Consider the following 21155-nt stretch of genomic DNA (forward strand, 5'->3'; position numbering starts at 1 on the left):
GTATTAAGCACAGGTCTTACAAGACTTGGTGTGTCTGGCCACCTGGGTACTGAGCACTGGTGCCGCCCATATCTTGTCCACCACCACACTTATAATGATCTTTGTCACATGTGTTCATGGGTTACCTGGGCCATTATTGAGTAGAGCACTCATGGCAGAGAAAGCTTACCGCCCTTTATCCACAGACCTTCCTCAGTCACTGGCTCCCTGCGTCTCACACTCCGTTCCTTGCTGAATCGCTTGTTCCTGTAAGGATTTAAAAACACAAGTAGTGACCAATGTCACGGACGTGACAGGAGCCACCAAGGTACTGGTCTGCATTGGTAAAGGACTCTCAACTCTAGGCCCATTCACTGCTTCTTTGCTGTCTGCACCTGTGCGAGAGCCTCCACCTGGGCTCATATGCACTCTACGGTCTTTATAGGGTTTTCACGTCACACTAGAAAAGATCTGCTGCCTATAGCCACATTTGACTATCTTACCCCTTTCCGCTCTACAAACCACAGCAATCGCAAATCTTCATCTCGTTCTCCTATTCCGATGGGAGAGGAGTGGTTCGATTTTTATTACCTCATGTTGTGTAACCTCAGCATATCCAGTGCAGAATCAACCAGCATCTTGGTATCTGGATCCATCTACGAAAAAACTTAAAATCTGCATTAGCAATGGCCTCATCTGAGACATGTTCAAAATCTGACAATTCTTGTTACAGCAGAGCAATCATGAGATATAGGTCTGTCTTCTGTATCCTCCATTACAGATAAAAATATAAAGAAAACTTAATAGACAAACTCAATTGATTAACAAATTAAAAACTTAAAAATAGGTCTTTCCCCCCTTTTTGAATCCATTATCCAAAGCATAATTAGATTCAAAAAGTGTGTGTCACCGGAGCTCTACATTTAGGCACAAAAGTCACATTGTATAGATCATACCTAACCGGGAACACCATAAATATGTTATGTGTAGCCTTATAATGGAAAACGATTTCAATGACTTTTCAACCTTTGCTTGAAACACAGAAATCTGCATTACAATCTTTCTATAAAAAGAAAACAGATTATTCAATACATTATATATCAAACACAGAATGCCATAAATCATCCACCGTAAACCAAATTATTAAAATTATTAATAAATTAGATTATTAATAAAGATTATAATAATTAACTAATTGTACACAGCCTGACCTCTATGCTCCAATATCTGTCAATAAATCTAAACATGTCCACAATTTAATTTATTCTGTTTAGATAGAATCAGTAAAATAAAACACTATTGTCAATTACTTTTTCCAATATAATTTACAATGCATTGCTAAAGTAGAGAAAAGTCTCCTTTTTTTTTTATAGCAAACAATAGGACTACCCCCCCTGTAAGTTGAAACTTTAGTTGTTTGACCCACAGACTGGAAATACCTGTATTTTGGGTCCACACCCTGAAGCCAATAGCAAACAGGGCTTGTCTTCCCCTGCCATCTCCAGCACAACCACTCATTCATTCATTCATTCATTCATATTAAATCTTTCAGTATTATAAACTTTTACTAACAGCTTTAATTTAATATTTTCAATATAGCAATGGATGTTAACATTTTGATCCCTGAGGCTCACATTGCAAATACTCATTAAATCCAATTTCCTACTAACCTGACACTCTCTTTATGACTGACCCAAGTCCCAAATATTACTTTATATATATTTAACCATGATCTTAGTCTAATTATAGATAAAACACCTTTTTTTCTGTCTGAGTATGTAGTAGTCCACCCAATCTGTTGTTTAAACATTTACACATTACATGGTCTTCTTCACACATCCTCCTCTCACTTCTTTTGTAATAACCATGCCTCGACCACCATGTGCTTCATCCACCATTTTTAGATCTGACCTAAAATAGCACATGGTTTATCATAGTATTGCGGCCTAGAGTCTCCACATCCACAACAAAGTTCACTCTCATCCGGATTTTTCCAGTGACAGCTAGAACAGGCCCATACCACACCATCGCCATTTTTGGTCGCTCACAAGGTACATTTTTATTATATACATAACTCAAAATTCTGTCTTTCTTTTCCCTTTCCCCTTCTACCCAATTCTCTCTATATAGACACTATATAGACTTCTAGAAACCCTTCCCCATGCATTGTTTTTCAAAACACCTTTTTTTTTTTTTTTAGTGTGCTAATCTAGCAAAGTTCTCTGCAACAATATACATTGCTGGGGAATTTTGAGACCTTACAATAGATAACACAGTTTGTATATACTGTACACTAATATCCATGAAAGAAAGGAAAATCAAAATATTAATGAAATACTGGCAGTCTGTATCTCAAGAAATCTAATTCTCCATAATACACGTCTCTGTTGGATCTATTTTTTCTAAATGGATATAATACCTTCCAACATTATTGGGGTAAGTCTTTTATGAATTTTTAGATTAGCTAACACGGTGCAAAAATATGTATTTACTTGCCCCTATTCTATTTTAAGATATAATGCTGCCACACTTTTACAACACCAATTGTTCAAAATTTTCACTTATTTGTACAATAAGGGGTCGACACTTCAGGGACTCAAAGTAACAAATTTTGTACTTGTAAACTCTCTATTCTCACCAGGCTATCCAACATATTCCTCTGATTCTTCCTGAATCGTCTGACCACCTTGTAAAACCATTTGCTGGGCAACTTCCCCCAGCATGATGTAAATTTGAATTAGCTGGGTTAACATACACCCCTGTCTCCTGCACCTTCTTCTTCTATTTCAACCTATCCTTGTGACTGCAACATCTGCGCTACACTTTACCAAACACCTGTGCATCTTCCCACAATCCTTTATCTTTCAACTTCACTTTCTTTCCCTTCAGCGCCGCATTCCATGTGACGGCTATAGCCATCCGCTCCTAGGCAAACCTAACACCTTAGAAATCTCTGAGGCATGGCGCACAACTTTCTTTTCCTCTCTGTCTGTCACTAGTTCTATAACATTCTGCAAACCTTCTCAACTTTCTTTTTCTCCACCTAAGCATTGTTGCTGTCTTGACGGCAGTTGGATTACACTAATTCAAGACTATATGGTGCACGCTACAGTCCGGCCGGCACTGGGGCGTTCCACCCTTACTCTAGCTCCCTCAGCTAAGTAAAAACAAAAGGTGTCCCGTGAAAGGAGGAGGACGTACAAAAATGTCACATACAAGAATGTCCCGCCCTCCGGACTTGGTCAGCTGTACCAATTTATTGTCCTAATCCCTATCTTCGATCACGGGTATCCCCCCCGTATCCTCAAACTACGGATCGGGTCAGTCTATCCAGCTATATCCAACTGCTGCCGTCTTACTCCCTACAATCCATCCTCCGGATCCCTTGTGACAATTGAAATCCACACCACAGGGTAGGATTCGAGCTACTGGGCCCCCAGCGGGCATCACCACCGAGTCACTATCGGTTACCTTTAACTCCGATGGGGACACAAGGCCTGTCACCCCCTCCTCTCCAAAAACAACCTTGTCGGCAGTGAATACACCGTATGTAACACTTACCGGGGCTGTTGGTTGATCAGGCCTGTTGGAGCGGAGGGAGGTCCTGGTCCGTGACGTCCAAGGTATCGGGGTGTCCAGGTATCGGGGTGCTCCTTATGGGGGCCCCACGTTGGGCGCCAAACTGTTGGGGGAGACCTCCCGGTCTCTCAGGGTCACGGAGGTGAATTTCAAATCAGAACTGCGCAGATGTATATGAATCAGGAAAATGACCACACAGAGAAACGTGTCTCTATTTGGGAGAAGTGGATGCCTTCTGCCAGTGTATTCAAAAGCATAACATTTTATACAGCTTTTTGGACAGTCCTGTAAAACAACATTCCTTTAAGGCATTCAGGTGTGTCTGGGAAGAGAGGAAAGTCTATTCAAGAATATTGCTTAATCATGAGTCTAACCGGTTTTCCAAGACTGGAAGAAGACATTGAAGAATGTCACTTTACTAATTTATGAGACTGCAAACTCATTACTTAGCCCTAAGCATAGTTGGTTTACGTTTACAATCCTTGCAACATTTCATTCAGGTATATGTAAAAAGCAATACATAAAACATAGAAAATACAGATTAATCTTATTATAATATAATATCATACTGGACAAACGATTCATAGCCTAGACCTTCACAGAACCTCCGCTCCTCCATCAAGGATCTTAAGATGGGTCGTCATTTCATCTTCCAACAAGACAACGACCCAAAGCACACAGCCAAGAAAACCAAGGCCTGGTTCAAGAGGGAAAAAATCAAGGTGTTGCAGTGGCCTAGTCAGTCTCCTGACTTTAACCCAATTGAAAACTTGTGGAAGGAGCTCAAGATTAAAGTCCACATGAGACACCCAAAGAACCTAGATAACTTGGAGAAGATCTGCATGGAGGAGTGGGCCAAGATAACTCCAGAGACCTGTGCCGGCCTGATCAGGTCTTATAAAAGACGATTATTAGCTGTAATTGCAAACAAGGGTTATTCCACAAAATATTAAACCTAGGGGTTGAATAATAATTGACCCACACTTTTATGTTGAAAATTTATTAAAATTTAACTGAGCAACATAACTTGTTGGTTTGTAAGATTTATGCATCTGTTAATAAATCCTGCTCTTGTTTGAAGTTTGCAGGCTCTAACTTATTTGCATCTTATCAAACCTGCTAAATCTGCAGGGGGTTGAAGACTACTTCTTCTTATTATCATCCTAAATCTGTTTTCTTCTAAGGTAATTCTGCCAAGTCTGGACAACATCCAGCAGGCGATAAATAATGTAACGCAGATGGCAGTGGATGTGAGCCGCGGTGTCTATCAGTGGGAGCAGGGGACGCTGCCTGACAATGCTTCTGATCTAGATTTTACCACCTCCGGTTATCCACGTTTTGAGTCTGGGCGACAAAAAAGGCCAGATGAAAGTAAGTATGGGCTGTGGTGATGGTACTGTCATCTCATCCTGATCTATCTGCAGCGCCCCAGCAGTCAGGGAGTCGCCCGGCTGAGGAGCAGTGCACCCCCAAATGCAACTAGAGTTCTCCTTTAATGTTCTTAAATAGAAGAATAAAACAAAGTAAAAAAGCAATTTACCTATTTCTGCTTTGTACTGACGCTATTTGTTGTGCAGTTTTCATTTTTTTACTCTTTCACAGAAGACAGTGGAGCAAGGAACTTTTATTCCTGCATTTCTCAGAGTGGGACCATTTCTAAGCTCGTGAAGCTTCTGTCCACATCGGTGCATTTACTAAAAGACAACACTAGGGAAGCGCTCGGAGTCTTCGAAAATTACCGAAATCTATGGACCGAAAACAGAGAGTCTAAAATAAAGGTAAATCTATAAAATTGACGTATTTATTGTACTGCCTCATGGTGCAATATATATATATGAGGTGCAGTCAGATCCATGTATTCCTAACATCCACCAATCTACAGGCAGAGACAGATGTGAGCGACATGACATTGGCAATGCCGGTAAGCTGGATATTAAGAAGTAGTGATGGCTGCCACATCTTTTTAGAGGCCCGGGATAGTGATAGATCAGCTTTGGACGTCTGCACAGCGATGTGATCGGCAATCCTGGCTCCTCTCTATTCTGATGCTGCATGTAATAAAACCGCAGCAAATGCTTGGGTAAAAACTTCCCAAAATGATGCAAATATATAGCTGGATAGATACATGAACAAGTCGGGGTAAAAAGCTATGGGGTAAAGGAAAAATACAGCATCATAATAGCTTGCAGCTCAGGGGGTGAGGATGAAACACCGACTGTCATAGTAGAGACCAGGCTCAGTATGGTGACACAAGACCCCCGTACACACAAATGTGAGCCGACAAAAAAAATAATCTCAGAATACAGTAGCAGTGCTGGATTTTTTTTGCCAATGGTTATGGTCGGCTGAAAAAAAATCATGCATACCAATTTAACAGGACAGATTAACCCTCTGCCTAGACTATATCCGGGGTTAAAGTGGCGTAGTCGAGATTATACTACTCCAGGCCAGAATATACCCCATGGGGTGTAAAGTAGCCTATGCTAGACAATACCCTTCCTGGTGGATTCACCCTGTGTGAACCTACTCTAGATCCGCTACTGTATGCCATAGCATGTTTATGTATGTCATAGAAAGTAGCATAAAGTAGCACCTAATGTATACAGTGCAGTATATGGTTTGTGTATGTGCATCTATATATACTGTAGCACTACAGTAGCAAAAACACAACAATATTCTGCCCTGGAGGGGTATAAACCCCTGGTATATTATGGTGTAGGCCAAAATATACCCTGGGGTAAAAATTGGCCTAGGCCATAATATGTTCGGAATATAATCTGGCCTGGGCCACTTTAACCTGGATTATATTCTGGCCTGGAGGAGTATAATCTGGTTTAAGCCACTTTAATCCCGGGTATAATTTGGGAAGGGGATCAATCTGGCCTGTGACACCGGGTCGGTCTTTTCAATAACGACAAACATTCGTCAGTCAGCCATCGGGCAAAACGAATACTCTTTAGTTTTTTGGAGCAGCGGACGATCACTGGTTATGAATATTCTGAGTGCAAGCCAAAAAATACATACTATACAAGGATAAGGCTGCACATCAAACTTAGATAATGGTATAATGCCTCAAGCATATGGAAAAATATTGGAAAATACAATGAAAAATGCTACTTGCTAACTTGAACATGTGAATAATGAATTGCATACCTGCCATGAATATTAGGAAAAAGGAGATATTTAGCAATCGCATTGATCAATGTAACTGAGCCCCAAAACCTCGTCAAGGTATATCTCTATATTGGGGTCCCTAGCTCTGTGACCCTAACTGTGTGTCATCTCATTGCAATTAAAAACTGCTGTGGGTGGAGAGGGGTAACCAAGGACTGTCTTATATAGGAGATGGAAAAACTTGAACACAGTAAGTATTTTAACTGCATGAGAGGACACACACAAGCTAGGGACCCCAACGTAGAGAAATACTTTGACGTAGTGTTGGGGCTCTATTGCATTGATCAATTCAGTAGCTAAATTTCTCTTTATTCATATATTCATGGCAGTAATGCAGGTTCCATTTTTCACATTTCATTCTTACAAATAGCTATTGAATTTTTCATGTCAGTATTCACACAGCAGTTTCTGCTATTCCATGTATTCCCCTTCCATAGTCACTGGTGTGCATACCTTATCTCCCCATAGTGATGTTTTTAGGTTTTTTGCACCCAGTTCAGACATAGAATGGAGTTCCAAACGTTATTCCTTAATGTTAGTAGTTTTTCGTTTGTGAACCCTCCCCATACACACCTATTGCCAATCCACATCGTATATATAGCCTGGGTCTCAGCCTCCCATACACGGTAAGTTTTTTAACTGCATGAGAGGACACACACAAGCTAGGGACCCCAACGTAGAGAAATACTTTGGCGTAGTGTTGGGGCTCTATTGCATTGATCAATTCAGTAGCTAAAGTTCTCTTTCTTCATATGTTCATGGCAGTAATGCAGGTTCCATTTTTCCCATTTTCATTCTTACATATAGCTATTGAATTTTTCATGTCAGTATTCACACAGCACTTTCTGCTATTACATGTATCCCCCTTGCATAGTCACTGGTGTGCATACCTTATCTCCATTTACTAAGTTGGGTGACTTCAATGAGAGCCTACCTTCAATAATTTAAGAACTGGTTCTCTCGATTTCATTTTTACCCCCTCACCCACCACCCATTTTCTACCCCTTGATTTCGATTGATGAGATTTCAGAATATGTTGGTCTTGTGCAGCTCTGGTGAGGTCCGTTACAAGGGGAAGGGTTTAATGGTGAAAGCCGAGGCACTTGTCTAGTTTGGAACCACTCACTGAGCTCTTCTGATCTACTTTATCTGAAGATTGCACGTTCGTTGTTTTGGAGATACACATTACATACTGTCTGTTGCCATTATTTGTTTAAGAAGGTAATATCTGCTGATGACCTATTACATCTTGCAGGAATATGTGACTGAAAACCAATCTCTGGATGAAATCGCAGATAGAATTCTACACTACGATGTGATGGAACAAGACGTGGCTCAGATAAGCTCCGCTCTCCGTGTGCGATTCATTGACCTCAGCACAGGTACATACTGATATTGTCTATACTGAAAACCTCCAGAATCCTCGCTATATTCAGTGGGGACATAGGAAGAATATAGGAGCATTGTCTATCACCTTTCTATTTCAGCTCCCATTAAAACCTCCATAATTACTGAGGCCAAAGCGTGGAAACTGCTCCTATGTGGCTACCTGCACGAGGAATACAAGATGAAGATGTTGGGCATGGCAGAGTTTATAGCAGAGCACTTGAAGATATTATCCCGTCCGATTCTTGATTTAGATGATGTGCAGTCTGTAATGAAGGCTATGACCACCATTAGGGAGAACGAGATACGCCTGGACCGGGGTGTGGGACCCGTGGAGGTGAGGAGACATGATATCAGCCTGATGACTGTGTTCTCTCGGGTCACATCGTAACCTCATGACTTTCTTCTGCAGGAGGCGTACGCCATCTTATGTAGATTTCAGGTTGACATCACAAAAGAAGAGACTGAAGTTGTCGACACTTTGAGATATTCTTTCACGAAACTTCTTTCTAAAGCAGTAAGTGATTTGTTAAGGCCCTGTTACACGCAACGACGGATCTAACGATATATCGCCGTGGTCACGGATTCCGTGACGCACATCCGGCATCGTTAGCAATGTCGTTGCGTGTGACAGAAAGGAACGACCGTTAACGATGGAAAATACTCACCAATCGTCCATCGTTGACACGTCGTTCCTTTTCAAAAAATCGTTGATTGTAGAGGACGCAGGTTGTTTGTCGTTCCTGTGGCAGCACACATCGCTACGTGTGACACCTTGGGAACGACGACCTACAGCTTACCTGCGGCCGCCAGCAATGCAGAAGGAAGGAGGTGGGCGGGATGTTACGTCCCGCTCATCTCCGCCCCTCCGCTTCTATTGGGCGGCCGCTTAGTGACGCCGCACGAACCGCCCGTTTAGAAAGGAGGCGGTTTGCCGGCATCAGCGACATCGCTAGGCAGGTAAGTGCGTGTGACGGCTCCAAACGATTTTGTGCGCCTCGCCATGATGCACAAATGACGGGGGCAGGAACGCACGCTAGCGATATATCGCAGCGTGTAACACCCCCTTTAGAAAGACTTATCTAATAAAGAACAAAATGGTCAAAATTCAGTCTGCTCTTATTTATATTCCCTTATTGTACCAAAAAGAATATTGGTGTGTGTGAAGATGTACTTTACCCTCTCACTGTATATGCTGTGATACTATGTCATGATATGTATATTTCCCTGTCATTTATTTTGTATAATATGTCATGTAACTTTTCCCTGGTTATATTAGTTGTAATTCATGTATTTCCTTGGGGGAGCTACTGGTCTCAATGTGTCTCTCTCATACAATTGCAGTCTTGGCATCTAATGTGATTATGTAAATAGCCTGTCGTCTTCTATCCAGAGTTGTGTATCTAGTCTGTAATTGCATTGGCCAGTGAAGGAATAGTCATTGTTCTGCACAGCAGGGGATCCCTTCATCTACTGTGGCTGGCAGACATATCGGAGCCCTGTGATGGACCAAACCATTGATGATAGGATGTGTGACCCCTACCCCCTGAACATGGTGGGCTGGTCAAGGAGCACAGACAATGCATTTCCCTTTTTGTAACTTCAGAGTGAGCTGAAACTTGGAAAAAGAAGGAGCTCCCAGCCTGGGTGGCTGTGGACACGGACGGAGCTAGGCCTGTGTGGCGGCCCGTGGGATTGTGTGGAACTCTTTGGACTACTGTAAGGACGATTGCTTTGTTATCCGGTCCGAGGATTGTCGGGAAGGGCCCCCGAATCTGTTTTGCGTGGACTTATTGTGTGCTGTTCCAGTGTTCTTGTGAATAAACCTGTTGGATCGTCCCTCGGCCTCGTCCATCCTTTGCTCTGTTGTACACTCCCGTCACAAACTGGTTGGCAGCGCTGGGATCAGAGCAGAAGGAATGGAGGGCAATGGCTCAACATCAGGAACCAGCACTGCAGAGTACAAGACCTGGACTTTGGGGAGCCTGCAATCAAAGGCCCGTGAAGTAGGAGTTCGTTTCAAAGGACTCTCCAAGGAGCAGCTGATTGAGGCGCTAGAAGGAGTCTGCTCGCAAAATGACGTGGAGGAAGGATCCTCACAGCAAACGGAAGAAAGACGGCAGCCGGAGGTAAATACCCAAAAAAGTCAGTGGGTTGTGTGGTACGAGGAGGAGATGGCCTTGCTGGGAGAGGAGACCACCATAGAATATAAGATGGAGGTCATGCGTGGAGCTAAAGAGAAGGAGCGCAGGATGGAGGAGATGATATTGCTGGATAAGCAGCTCGCTGTGGAAGCCGCGAGAGGTTCCAGACAGACTGTAACCCCAGCACCCATCATGAGGGAACTTCCCAGGGTGTCCCGTAAAGACTTTAAGCCGTTTAATGAGGCTGCAGGCGACATTGAGGGCTTCTTCCAGGACTTTGAGCATCAGTGTCGATTAATGGAAGTCCCGGACAGGGAGCGTGTCCGGCATCTGGTTGGGCTCCTAGAGGGGGGAGCTGCTGAAGCCTATAGAGCTATGGACCCTCGGTGGAACTGTGAGTATGCGGATATTAAACAGACTATTCTAGAACATTATGCTGTGACCCCAGACACTTACAGGACTCAGTTCCGTGCTTTAGCCTGTGATGGGGAAGTGTCTTTTAAGATATATGCTCATAGACTCAAACAAATATGTAATCGCTGGCTGGAGGCAGAGGAGGCCTTATCTTGGGAGACCTTCCTGCAGGTCATCCTAAAAGAACAATTCTTTGCCCAGTGCCCCGCTGAGATCCGGGAATGGGTGCGTGAAAGAAAACCAGCGACAGTGGAGGAAGCTGCTGCTCTAGCTGATGAGGTGCTCCCTATCAAGCCTCAGTGGAGGGTTCTGTTGGAGGATGGAGAGACGCCTAACAGCTCAACAACACCGGATGCCCCCAGTTATTCTGTCCCCATTGTTCCCCGTTCCTCTAAGCCACCACATGTTGATACCCGTGTTAATGTGCCTCCAGTTGCTTCTACTGCACTTTCTGGAATACGCCGGGGAGAGGAAGTAACAGAGCGCAGGTGTTATGTTTGTAGGCATCCCGGGCATTTGCAGGCCTCATGCCCAGCCAGCCCATGGAGGAATCATCCTCAAACCCCTATAGCACCTTCAGGTGGGAGCCGGCCCCCAAGTTCCCCTACCCCTTACCCAAGAGGACGCCTTGGATGGAGGGATACCCAGCTCAGATGCTATCAATGTGGACAGCCAGGGCATCGGCAAGTCTCCTGCCCAGCTGTTCAAATGAGGACTGATCCTGCACCCAATCGGATTGTTAATTATTTACAACCCAGTGCCATGGAGGAAGATGTGGCACCGCTATGTGAGGACTGGCCTAGTGACTCAGCCCCCCATGTTGCACCACCAGGAGTTTACGGGGTGCGACCCGCAGTTATGACGACTTCTGCTCATCAAGGTAAGCACTTGCAGGAGGTTGTGCTGGATGGACAGAGACTTGTTGGATTTTGTTACTCGGGTGCTTTCCTCACACTGGCTGATTCCCGAGTGGTTCGGCCTGAGGCAATCCATAGAGGACATGGGATTGTCATTGAACTGGCTGGTGGACAATGGAGGACTATTCCCACAGCCACTGTGGATCTGAACTTTGGTTTTGGGGTCAGGCGATGTGTGGTTGGGGTGATGGGTGGTCTGCCTGCAACTGTTCTCCTGGGCAATGATGTGGGAGAGCTACGATGCCAATTTGTGGCTGCATGAAGCCACATGTAAGTAACGCTCTGCCTGTGTGTACTTAACCAATGACCTGTAGAGGTCCCTAGTACGTACACAAGTTGGGAGGGGGAGGGATTGTGAAGATGTAATTTACCCTCTCACTGTATATGCTGTGATACTATGTCATGATATGTATATTTCCCTGTCATTTATTTTGTATAATATGTCATGTAACTTTTCCCTGGTTGTATTAGTTGTAATTCATGTATTTCCTTGGGGGAGCTACTGGTCTCAATGTGTCTCTCTCATACAATTGCAGTCTTGGCATCTAATGTGATTATGTAAATAGCCTGTCGTCTTCTATCCAGAGTTGTGTATCTAGTCTGTAATTGCATTGGCCAGTGAAGGAATAGTCATTGTTCTGCACAGCAGGGGATCCCTTCATCTACTGTGGCTGGCAGACATATCGGAGTCCTGTGATGGACCAAACCATTGATGATAGGATGTGTGACCCCTACCCCCTGAACATGGTGGGCTGGTCAAGGAGCACAGACAATGCATTTCCCTTTTTGTAACTTCAGAGTGAGCTGAAACTTGGAAGAAGAAGGAGCTCCCAGCCTGGGTGGCTGTGGACATGGACGGAGCTAGGCCTGTGTGGCGGCCCGTGGGATTGTGTGAAACTCTTTGGACTACTGTAAGGACGATTGCTTTGTTATCCGGTCTGAGGATTGTCGGGAAGGGCCCCCGATTCTGTTTTACGTGGACTTATCGTGTGCTGTTCCAGTGTTCTTGTGAATAAACCTGTTGGATCGTCCCTCGGCCTCGTCCATCCTTTGCTCTGTTGTACACTCCCGTCACAGTGTGCATGTACCAAAAGCTCCCCCCCCCCCAAAAAAAAACCAATGCATTATTCCACTATGGCAGAGAAAACAATGTAATGACCACAAGAAAAAAAATATCAGGAAAGGCTCAATCATTAAGGGCTCAAAAACTTGTACAGCCGGGGTCCTCGGAGCCGGACCGGGTTATGAAGCCCCCACTATTAGTGTGTCCTGGATTCACACTGATGAGCGACTTGAAGAGGACAGGTCATTACAGTCAGTGATTGCTCTGTATATTGTAGTCACCTATCAAGCCCGAAGATGACTTTTTTTTTATCCCGTGTCAGGTGTCTGTTCAAGATGAGCTGATCCGTATCCAACCAAATCTGATAAGCCAGCTGGCCCGGTCTGTAGCCATCCTTCAGAGGGACGTGCTGGCATATGACACTGAATATAACCAGGTAATGGAGTGTGACGGTATCGCTACAATTAATATCACAGTCCAATCATTTAAAAAAAAGAAAAACAAAACTACGATTACTATATTGTTATTTCTGCAGGAAGGACCAGTGGTGCCGGGTATATCCTCTCAGGAGGCCAGTGCGAGGCTGCAGATATTCCAGGTGACAGGGGACATCTGCACTAATGGCATATCTGTGTTATCACATGGGTTACATCTGTGTGTTTCTATTATAATTATTGCAGACCCGTTATAATGAACTGTGGAGACGATGCGTCACTTACTCTTCTGGTGAGCGGCTGTGCGGCCTGCCTGTGACTGAATATCACATTTTACATACAAGGAGGTAACGCACAAGTATTTGTTACTATTATTCACATGCTTGGCATACTTTGTTCCCTTGAATTATTAATAATAATAATAATAATAATAATAATAATAATCTTTATTTCTATAGCGCCAACATATTCCGCAGCGCTTTACAATTCAGGAGGATCATATACAAACAAGTAACAGTTATAGAAATACAATATTTAGAGGAAAAAATGAAAAAAACACAACCCTGCTCGTGAGAGCTTACAATCTACAATGAGATGGGGGGGGGGCAAGGTTCAAGTGTTTATTTACATTGACAATCCAGCCATCTCACGGAAATTGGGGATAGATAATGGTTTCCTGGACAAGTGGGCCAGAGCCTTGAGATGCCTTTGGGTGCCATGGAGTTATGTTGTGAGAAGTTGTAGAGGGACTATTTGAATCGAAACTGATTAGGGAGTGTGATAGGCCGCCCCAAAAAGATGCGTCTTTAGGGTGCGTCTGACGCTGAGTAAGTTGTGATTCGTCCTAACTTCTTGGGGTAGAGCGTTCCAGAGGGTTGGTGCAGCTCGGAAGAAGTCTTGGATCCGGGAGTGGGAGGTTCGAATTAGTGTGGATGTTAGTCGAAAGTCACTTGCAGAGCGTAGAGAACGGGTAGGGTGATAGACAGAGAGGAGGGTGGAGATGTAGGGGGGGCCGCACTGTGGAGAGCTTTGTGGTGATAGAGAGGAGGGTGGAGATGTAGGGGGTGCTGCACTGTGGAGAGCTTTGTGGTGATAGACAGAGAGGAGGGTGGAGATGTAGGAGGTGCCACACTGTGGAGAGCTTTGTGGTGATAGACAGAGAGGAGGGTGGAGATGTAGGGGGTGCCGCACTGTGGAGAGCTTTGTGGTGATAGAGATGAGGGTGGAGATGTAGGGGGGTGCTGCACTGTGGAGAGCTTTGTGGTGATAGACAGAGAGGAGGGTGGAGATGTAGGGGGTGCTGCACTGTGGAGAGCTTTGTGGTGATAGACAGAGAGGAGGGTGCAGATGTAGGGGGTGCTGCACTGTGGAGAGCTTTGTGGTGATAGAGATGAGGGTGGAGATGTAGGGGGTGCCGCACTGTGGAGAGCTTTGTGGGTGAGAACAAGCAGTTTGAATTGGATCCTGTGATATATGGGCAGCCAGTGCAATGACTGGCACAGAGCAGAGGCATCCGAGTAGCGGTTAGCCAGATAGGTGACCCTGGCTGCTGCATTAAGGATGGACTGTAGAGGGGAGAGTCTAGTTAGGGGGAGACCAATTAATAGAGAGTTAATAATAATAATAATAATAATAATAATCTTTATGGGCGGCACGGTGGCTCAGTGGTTAGCACTGCAGTCTTGCAGCGCTGGGGTCCTGGGTTCAAATCCCACCAAGGGCACCATCTGCAAGGAGTTTGTATGTTCTCCCCGTGTTTGCGTGGGTTTCCTCCGGGTACTCCGGTTTCCTCCCACATTCCAAAGACATACAGATAGGGACTCTAGATTGTGAGCCCCAATGGGGACAGTGTTGCCAATGTATGTAAAGTGCTATGGAATTAATAGCGCTATATAAATGAATAAAATTATTAATTATTATTATTATTTCTTCAGCGCTCTATTGGGAGACCCAGACGATTGGGTGTATAGCACTGCCTCCGGAGGCCACACAAAGCAACTACACTAAAAAGTGTAAGGCCCCTCCCCTTCTGGCTATACACCCCCAGTGGGATCACTGGCTCACCAGTTTTCTGCTTTGTGCGAAGGAGGTCAGACATCCACGCATAGCTCCACTGTTTGTAGTCAGCAGTAGCTGCTGGCTATATCGGATGGAAGAAAAGAGGGCCCATATGGGGCCCCCAGCATGCTCCCTTCTCACCCGCGGTGGTGCTTGTAAGGTTGAGGTACCTATTGCTGGTACAGAGGCTGGAGCCCACATGCTGTTTTCCTTCCACATCCCCTTAGGGCTCTGTGGAAGTGGGATCTTACCGGCCTCCAAGCCCTGAGGCCGGGCTCCATCCACAGACCCAGAGAACCTGCTGGATTTGGAGCGGGAGTGCCGTTCAGGGACAAGGCCCTGCAACTTTCAGGTACTCTGTGTCCCCGGCAGGCACGGACACTCTCAGGGCTTGCTGAGCGTTATAGTGCGCCGGGGACAGTAGCGCTGTGCGCTGGGGTTAGGTCACTGCAGCTTTGCTGAGTGACGTTACATGTTGGGAACTACTGCGCCGACCGCTGCTGGAGCGGCGGCGCAGCTGCGACTTGTGGTGCGCCGGGGACTTTGCGCCGACCGCGCTTTTACGGCGGCGGCGTTTCTAACTTTAGCCCCCGGCTTCTGCGGCCTAGCGCCGCTTCGTTCCCGCCCCCACCCTGTCAATCAGGGTAGGGGAGAGACGCTGCTCAATTGGCAGCGCCGAGGGCTGGAGCTTTATTTACATGCTCCAGCCCTCTCACTAGGCACAGTGGGAAGCAGGCTTCCCGCTCTTCGTCTGTATACGCCCAGGGCCCGCCCCCCCTCTCCACAAGGACGCCGGCAGCCATTACACATGCGGTCTGGCTGGGGAAAGGCAGCAGGCTCTGGGAGACCCAGACTAAAGGGATTTCGGCGACCACACACCCGCTCCTAAGCGGGCGGTAAGCTGCACTTTAGTGCTGGCCCCACTTGTGCCTCAGTGTTATATTAGTGTACTTTTTTCTTAGTACCATATATATATATATAGTTGCACTGTAAGGTCGCTTCTTGGCTGGACACCCTGTACTGCTCTGAGGAGGCAGCAACATGTCATCCGCAAAACGCAAGGGTGCCAAGGCACAGGCTGTGTACACTGTTTGTACTGCATGTGGGGCTGATCTACCGGCAGGCTCCAAAGACTCACATTGTATGCAATGTTCAGTCCCAGTGGCACTCCGTCAGCCAGAGCCTAATGTGGTGGTAGCCCAGGCAGAGACGCCTGTGAACCCTGCCCCGGTGACGGGGACAGACTTTGCAGTTTTTGCTGACAAAATGTCTGTGACTATGTTAAAAATCCTGGAGACCTTGCAGTCCAGGCCAGTTACTCAGACCATGGACACTGTTGTGTCTATGCTCTCCGGTCCCCCTCAGTTGGAACTAATCCGTACTTCAAGGGGGTCTCAAGCATCACAGGCTGAAGTCTCTGACTCAGATGACAGTCCCAGGCAGCCTAAGCGAGCTCGCTGGGAAAGACCCTCCACGTCATCACACTGCTCAGGGTCTCAGCGAGAAGAGTCTCTCTGTGATGAGACTGAGGACGGTGATCAGGATTCTAATCCTGAGGCTCCTTTCAATCTGGATGCCCCTGATGGTGACGCCATGGTTAATGACCTTATATCGGCAATTAATAGACTGTTGGATATTTCTCCCCCAGCCCCTTCTGAAGAGGAGGCAGCGGCACAGCAGGAAAAGTTCCATTTCCTGTATCCCAAGCGTAAATTAAGTTCTTTTTTGGACCACTCTGACTTCAGAGAATCGATCCAGAAACACGACGCTCATCCAGATAAGCGTTTCTCTAAACGTTCTAAGGATACCCGTTACCCTTTTCCTGCTGAGGTGACCAAACGCTGGACCCAGTGTCCAAAGGTGGATCCCCCAATTTCCAAGCTTGCGGCTAGATCCATAGTCGCAGTAGAGGATGGCGCTTCACTTAAAGATGCCAACGACAGACAGATGGACCTTTGGTTGAAATCTGTCTATGAAGCTATCGGCGCGTCGTTTGCTCCAGCATTCGCGGCCGTGTGGGCACTCCAAGCTATTTCAGCTGGTTTAGCACAGGTGGATGCTATCATACATCCAGCAGTGCCGCAGGTGGCGTCCCTAACTTTGCAAATGTCTGCGTTTGCGACCTATGCTATCAATGCTGTCCTAGAATCTACGAGCCGTACCGCTATGGCGTCCGCCAATTCTGTGGTTTTGCGCAGAGCCTTGTGGTTAAAGGACTGGAAAGCAGATGCTGGTTCCAAAAAATGCTTAACCAGCTTGCCATTATCCAGAGACAGACTGTTTGGTGAGCCATTGGCTGAAATCATAAAACAGTCCAAGGGTAAGGACTCTTCCTTACCACAGCCCAGAGCAAGTAAACCTCAACAGAAAAAGTGGCAGTCGAGGTTTCGGTCCTTTCGAGGCTCGGGCAAGGCCCAATTCTCCTCGTCCAAAAGGACTCAGAAAGAACAAGGGAGCTCAGATTCCTGGCGGGCTCACTCACGCCCCAGTAAAGCAAATGGAGGAACCGCTTCCAAAGCGGCTACCTCATGACTTTCGGCCTCCTCCCTCCGCATCCTCGGTCGGTGGCAGGCTCTCCCGCTTTTGCGACATTTGGCTGTCACAGGTCAAGGACCGGTGGGTAACAGACATTTTGTCTCGCGGGTACAGAATCGAGTTCAGTTCTCGACCTCCACTTCGGTTCTTCAGAACCTCCGCACACCCCAACCGAGCAGATGCCCTGCTGCAGGCGGTGGACTCTCTAAGAGCAGAAGGAGTCGTGATCCCTGTCCCCCCTCAGGAACGGGGGCGAGGATTTTACTCCAATCTCTTTGTGGTTCCAAAAAAGGACGGCTCCTTCCGTCCTGTTCTGGACCTAAAACTGCTCAACAAGCATGTGAACGCCAGGCGGTTCCGGATGGAATCCCTCCGCTCAGTCATTGCCTCAATGTCTCAAGGAGATTTCATAGCATCAATAGACATCAAAGATGCTTATCTCCACGTGCCGATTGCTACAGAGCACCAACGCTTTCTACGCTTCGTGATAGGAGACGACCATCTTCAGTTCGTAGCTCTGCCATTTGGTCTGGCGACAGCCCCTCGGGTGTTCACCAAGATCATGGCGGCAGTGGTAGCAGTCTTGCACTCTCACGGACACTCTGTGATCCCTTACTTGGACGATCTACTGGTCAAGGCACCCTCTCAAGAGGCATGCCAACTCAGCCTGAATGTTGCACTGGAGACTCTCCAGGCGTTCGGGTGGATCATCAACTTCCCAAAGTCAAATCTGTCACCGACCCAATCACTAACGTATCTTGGCATGGAGTTTCATACTCTCTCAGCGATAGTGAAGCTTCCGCTGGACAAGCAGCGGTCTCTACAGACTGTGGTGCACTTCCTCGGGAAGATGGTGGCGGCAATAGAGGCGGTTCCGTTTGCGCAGTTTCATCTGCGTCCACTTCAATGGGACATTCTCCGCCAATGGGACGGGAAGTCAACATCCCTAGACAGGAAAGTCTCCCTTTCCCAGACGGCCAAGGACTCTCTGCAGTGGTGGCTTCTTCCCACCTCATTATCACAGGGAAGATCCTTCCTACCACCGTCTTGGGCGGTGGTCACGACAGACGCGAGTCTGTCAGGGTGGGGAGCAGTTTTTCTCCACCACAGGGCTCAGGGTACGTGGACTCGGCAGGAGTCCACCCTTCAGATCAATGTTCTGGAAATCAGAGCAGTGTATCTTGCCCTACTAGCCTTCCAGCAGTGGCTGGAGGGAAAGCAGATCCGAATTCAGTCGGACAACTCCACAGCGGTGGCATACATCAACCACCAAGGGGGGACACGCAGTCGGCAAGCCTTCCAGGAAGTCCGGCGGATTCTGATGTGGGTGGAAGCCACAGCCTCCACCATATCCGCAGTTCACATCCCCGGCGTAGAAAACTGGGAAGCAGACTTCCTCAGTCGCCAGGGCATGGACGCAGGGGAATGGTCCCTTCACCCAGACGTGTTTCAGGAAATCTGTCGCCGCTGGGGGGTGCCGGACGTCGACCTAATGGCGTCACGGCACAACAACAAGGTCCCAACCTTCATGGCACGGTCTCGCGATCAAAGAGCGCTGGCGGCAGACGCCCTAGTGCAAGATTGGTCGCAGTTCCGGCTCCCTTATGTGTTTCCACCTCTGGCACTCTTGCCCAGAGTGCTACGCAAGATCAGATCCGATTGCAGCCGCGTCATACTTGTCGCCCCAGACTGGCCGAGGAGGGCGTGGTATCCGGATCTGTGGCAGCTCACGGTCGGCCAACCGTGGGCACTACCAGACCGACCAGACTTACTGTCCCAAGGGCCGTTTTTCCATCGGAATTCTGCGGCCCTGAACCTGACTGTGTGGCCATTGAGTCCTGGATCCTAGCGTCTTCAGGATTGTCCCAAGGGGTCGTTGCCACCATGAGACAGGCTAGGAAGCCCACGTCCGCTAAGATCTACCACAGAACGTGGAGGATATTCTTATCCTGGTCCTCTGCTCAGGGAGTGTCTCCCTGGCCATTTGCATTGCCTACCTTTCTTTCTTTCCTGCAATCTGGGTTAGAAAAAGGTTTGTCGCTCAGCTCCCTTAAAGGTCAGGTCTCGGCGCTATCCGTCTTTTTTCAGAGGCGTTTGGCACGCCTTCCTAAGGTGCGCACGTTCCTGCAGGGGGTTTGTCATATTGTACCCCCGTACAAGCGGCCGTTAGATCCATGGGATCTGAACAGGGTACTAGTTGCCCTCCAGAAGCCGCCCTTCGAGCCTCTGAGGGAGGTTTCACTTTCTAGACTATCACAGAAAGTGGCTTTTCTGGTAGCGATCACATCTCTTCGGAGAGTGTCTGAGCTGGCAGCGCTATCATCCAAGGCTCCCTTCCTGGTCTTCCACCAGGACAAGGTTGTGCTGCGCCCCATTCAGGAGTTTCTCCCGAAGGTGGTATCCTCTTTTCATCTTAATCAGGATATCTCTTTGCCTTCGTTTTGTCCTCATGCAGTTCATCGGTATGAGAAAGATTTACATTTTTTAGATCTGGTGAGAGCACTCAGAATCTACATTTCCCGCACGGCGCCCTTGCGCCGTTCGGATGCACTCTTTGTCCTTGTCGCTGGTCAGCACAAAGGGTCGCAGGCTTCTAAGGCCACCCTGGCTCGATGGATCAAAGAACCAATTCTTGAAGCCTACCGTTCTGCTGGGCTTCCGGTTCCTTCAGGGCTGAAGGCCCATTCTACCAGAGCCGTGGGTGCATCCTGGGCATTACGACACCAGGCTACGGCTCAACAGGTGTGCCAGGCAGCTACCTGGTCGAGTCTGCACACTTTCACCAAACATTATCAGGTGCATACCTATGCTTCGGCGGACGCCAGCCTAGGTAGAAGAGTCCTGCAGGCGGCAGTTGCCTCCCCGTAGGGGAGGGCTGTCTTGCAGCTCTAACATGAGGTATTTCTTTACCCACCCAGGGACAGCTTTTGGACGTCCCAATCGTCTGGGTCTCCCAATAGAGCGCTGAAGAAGAAGGGAATTTTGTTACTTACCGTAAATTCCTTTTCTTCTAGCTCTTATTGGGAGACCCAGCACCCGCCCTGTTGTCCTTCGGGATTTTTGGTTTGTTTGCGGGTACACATGTTGTTCATGTTGAACGGTTTTCAGTTCTCCGTTGTTACTCGGAGAGAATTTGTTTAAACCAGTTATTGGCTTTCCTCCTTCTTGCTTTTGCACTAAAACTGGTGAGCCAGTGATCCCACTGGGGGTGTATAGCCAGAAGGGGAGGGGCCTTACACTTTTTAGTGTAGTTGCTTTGTGTGGCCTCCGGAGGCAGTGCTATACACCCAATCGTCTGGGTCTCCCAATAAGAGCTAGAAGAAAAGGAATTTACGGTAAGTAACAAAATTCCCTTCTTCTATAGCGCCAACATATTCCGCAGCGCTTTACAATTCAGGAGGCTCATATACATATACATATCATATACATATCATATACATAAACATATACAAACAAGTAACAATTATAGAAG

At 47.0% G+C, this 21155-nt stretch overlaps 1 protein-coding gene across 1 annotated transcript in view; it reads left to right on the plus strand.

Moving 5' to 3' along the window:
- The window catches only part of DNAH8 (dynein axonemal heavy chain 8), a 593387-nt gene that overhangs the window by 233735 nt on the left and 338497 nt on the right, over window positions 1-21155 (plus strand). Inside the window, exons 24-31 of the mRNA XM_075338922.1 lie at window positions 4743-4929; window positions 5161-5336; window positions 7988-8114; window positions 8220-8455; window positions 8531-8635; window positions 12979-13092; window positions 13192-13254; window positions 13337-13437. Coding sequence (XP_075195037.1) covers window positions 4743-4929; window positions 5161-5336; window positions 7988-8114; window positions 8220-8455; window positions 8531-8635; window positions 12979-13092; window positions 13192-13254; window positions 13337-13437 — 1109 coding nt within the window. The remainder of the gene's footprint in view (window positions 1-4742; window positions 4930-5160; window positions 5337-7987; window positions 8115-8219; window positions 8456-8530; window positions 8636-12978; window positions 13093-13191; window positions 13255-13336; window positions 13438-21155) is intronic.

This window comes from Anomaloglossus baeobatrachus, chromosome 3, assembly GCF_048569485.1.
Source record: "Anomaloglossus baeobatrachus isolate aAnoBae1 chromosome 3, aAnoBae1.hap1, whole genome shotgun sequence".
Taxonomy (NCBI): Eukaryota; Metazoa; Chordata; class Amphibia; order Anura; family Aromobatidae; genus Anomaloglossus; species Anomaloglossus baeobatrachus.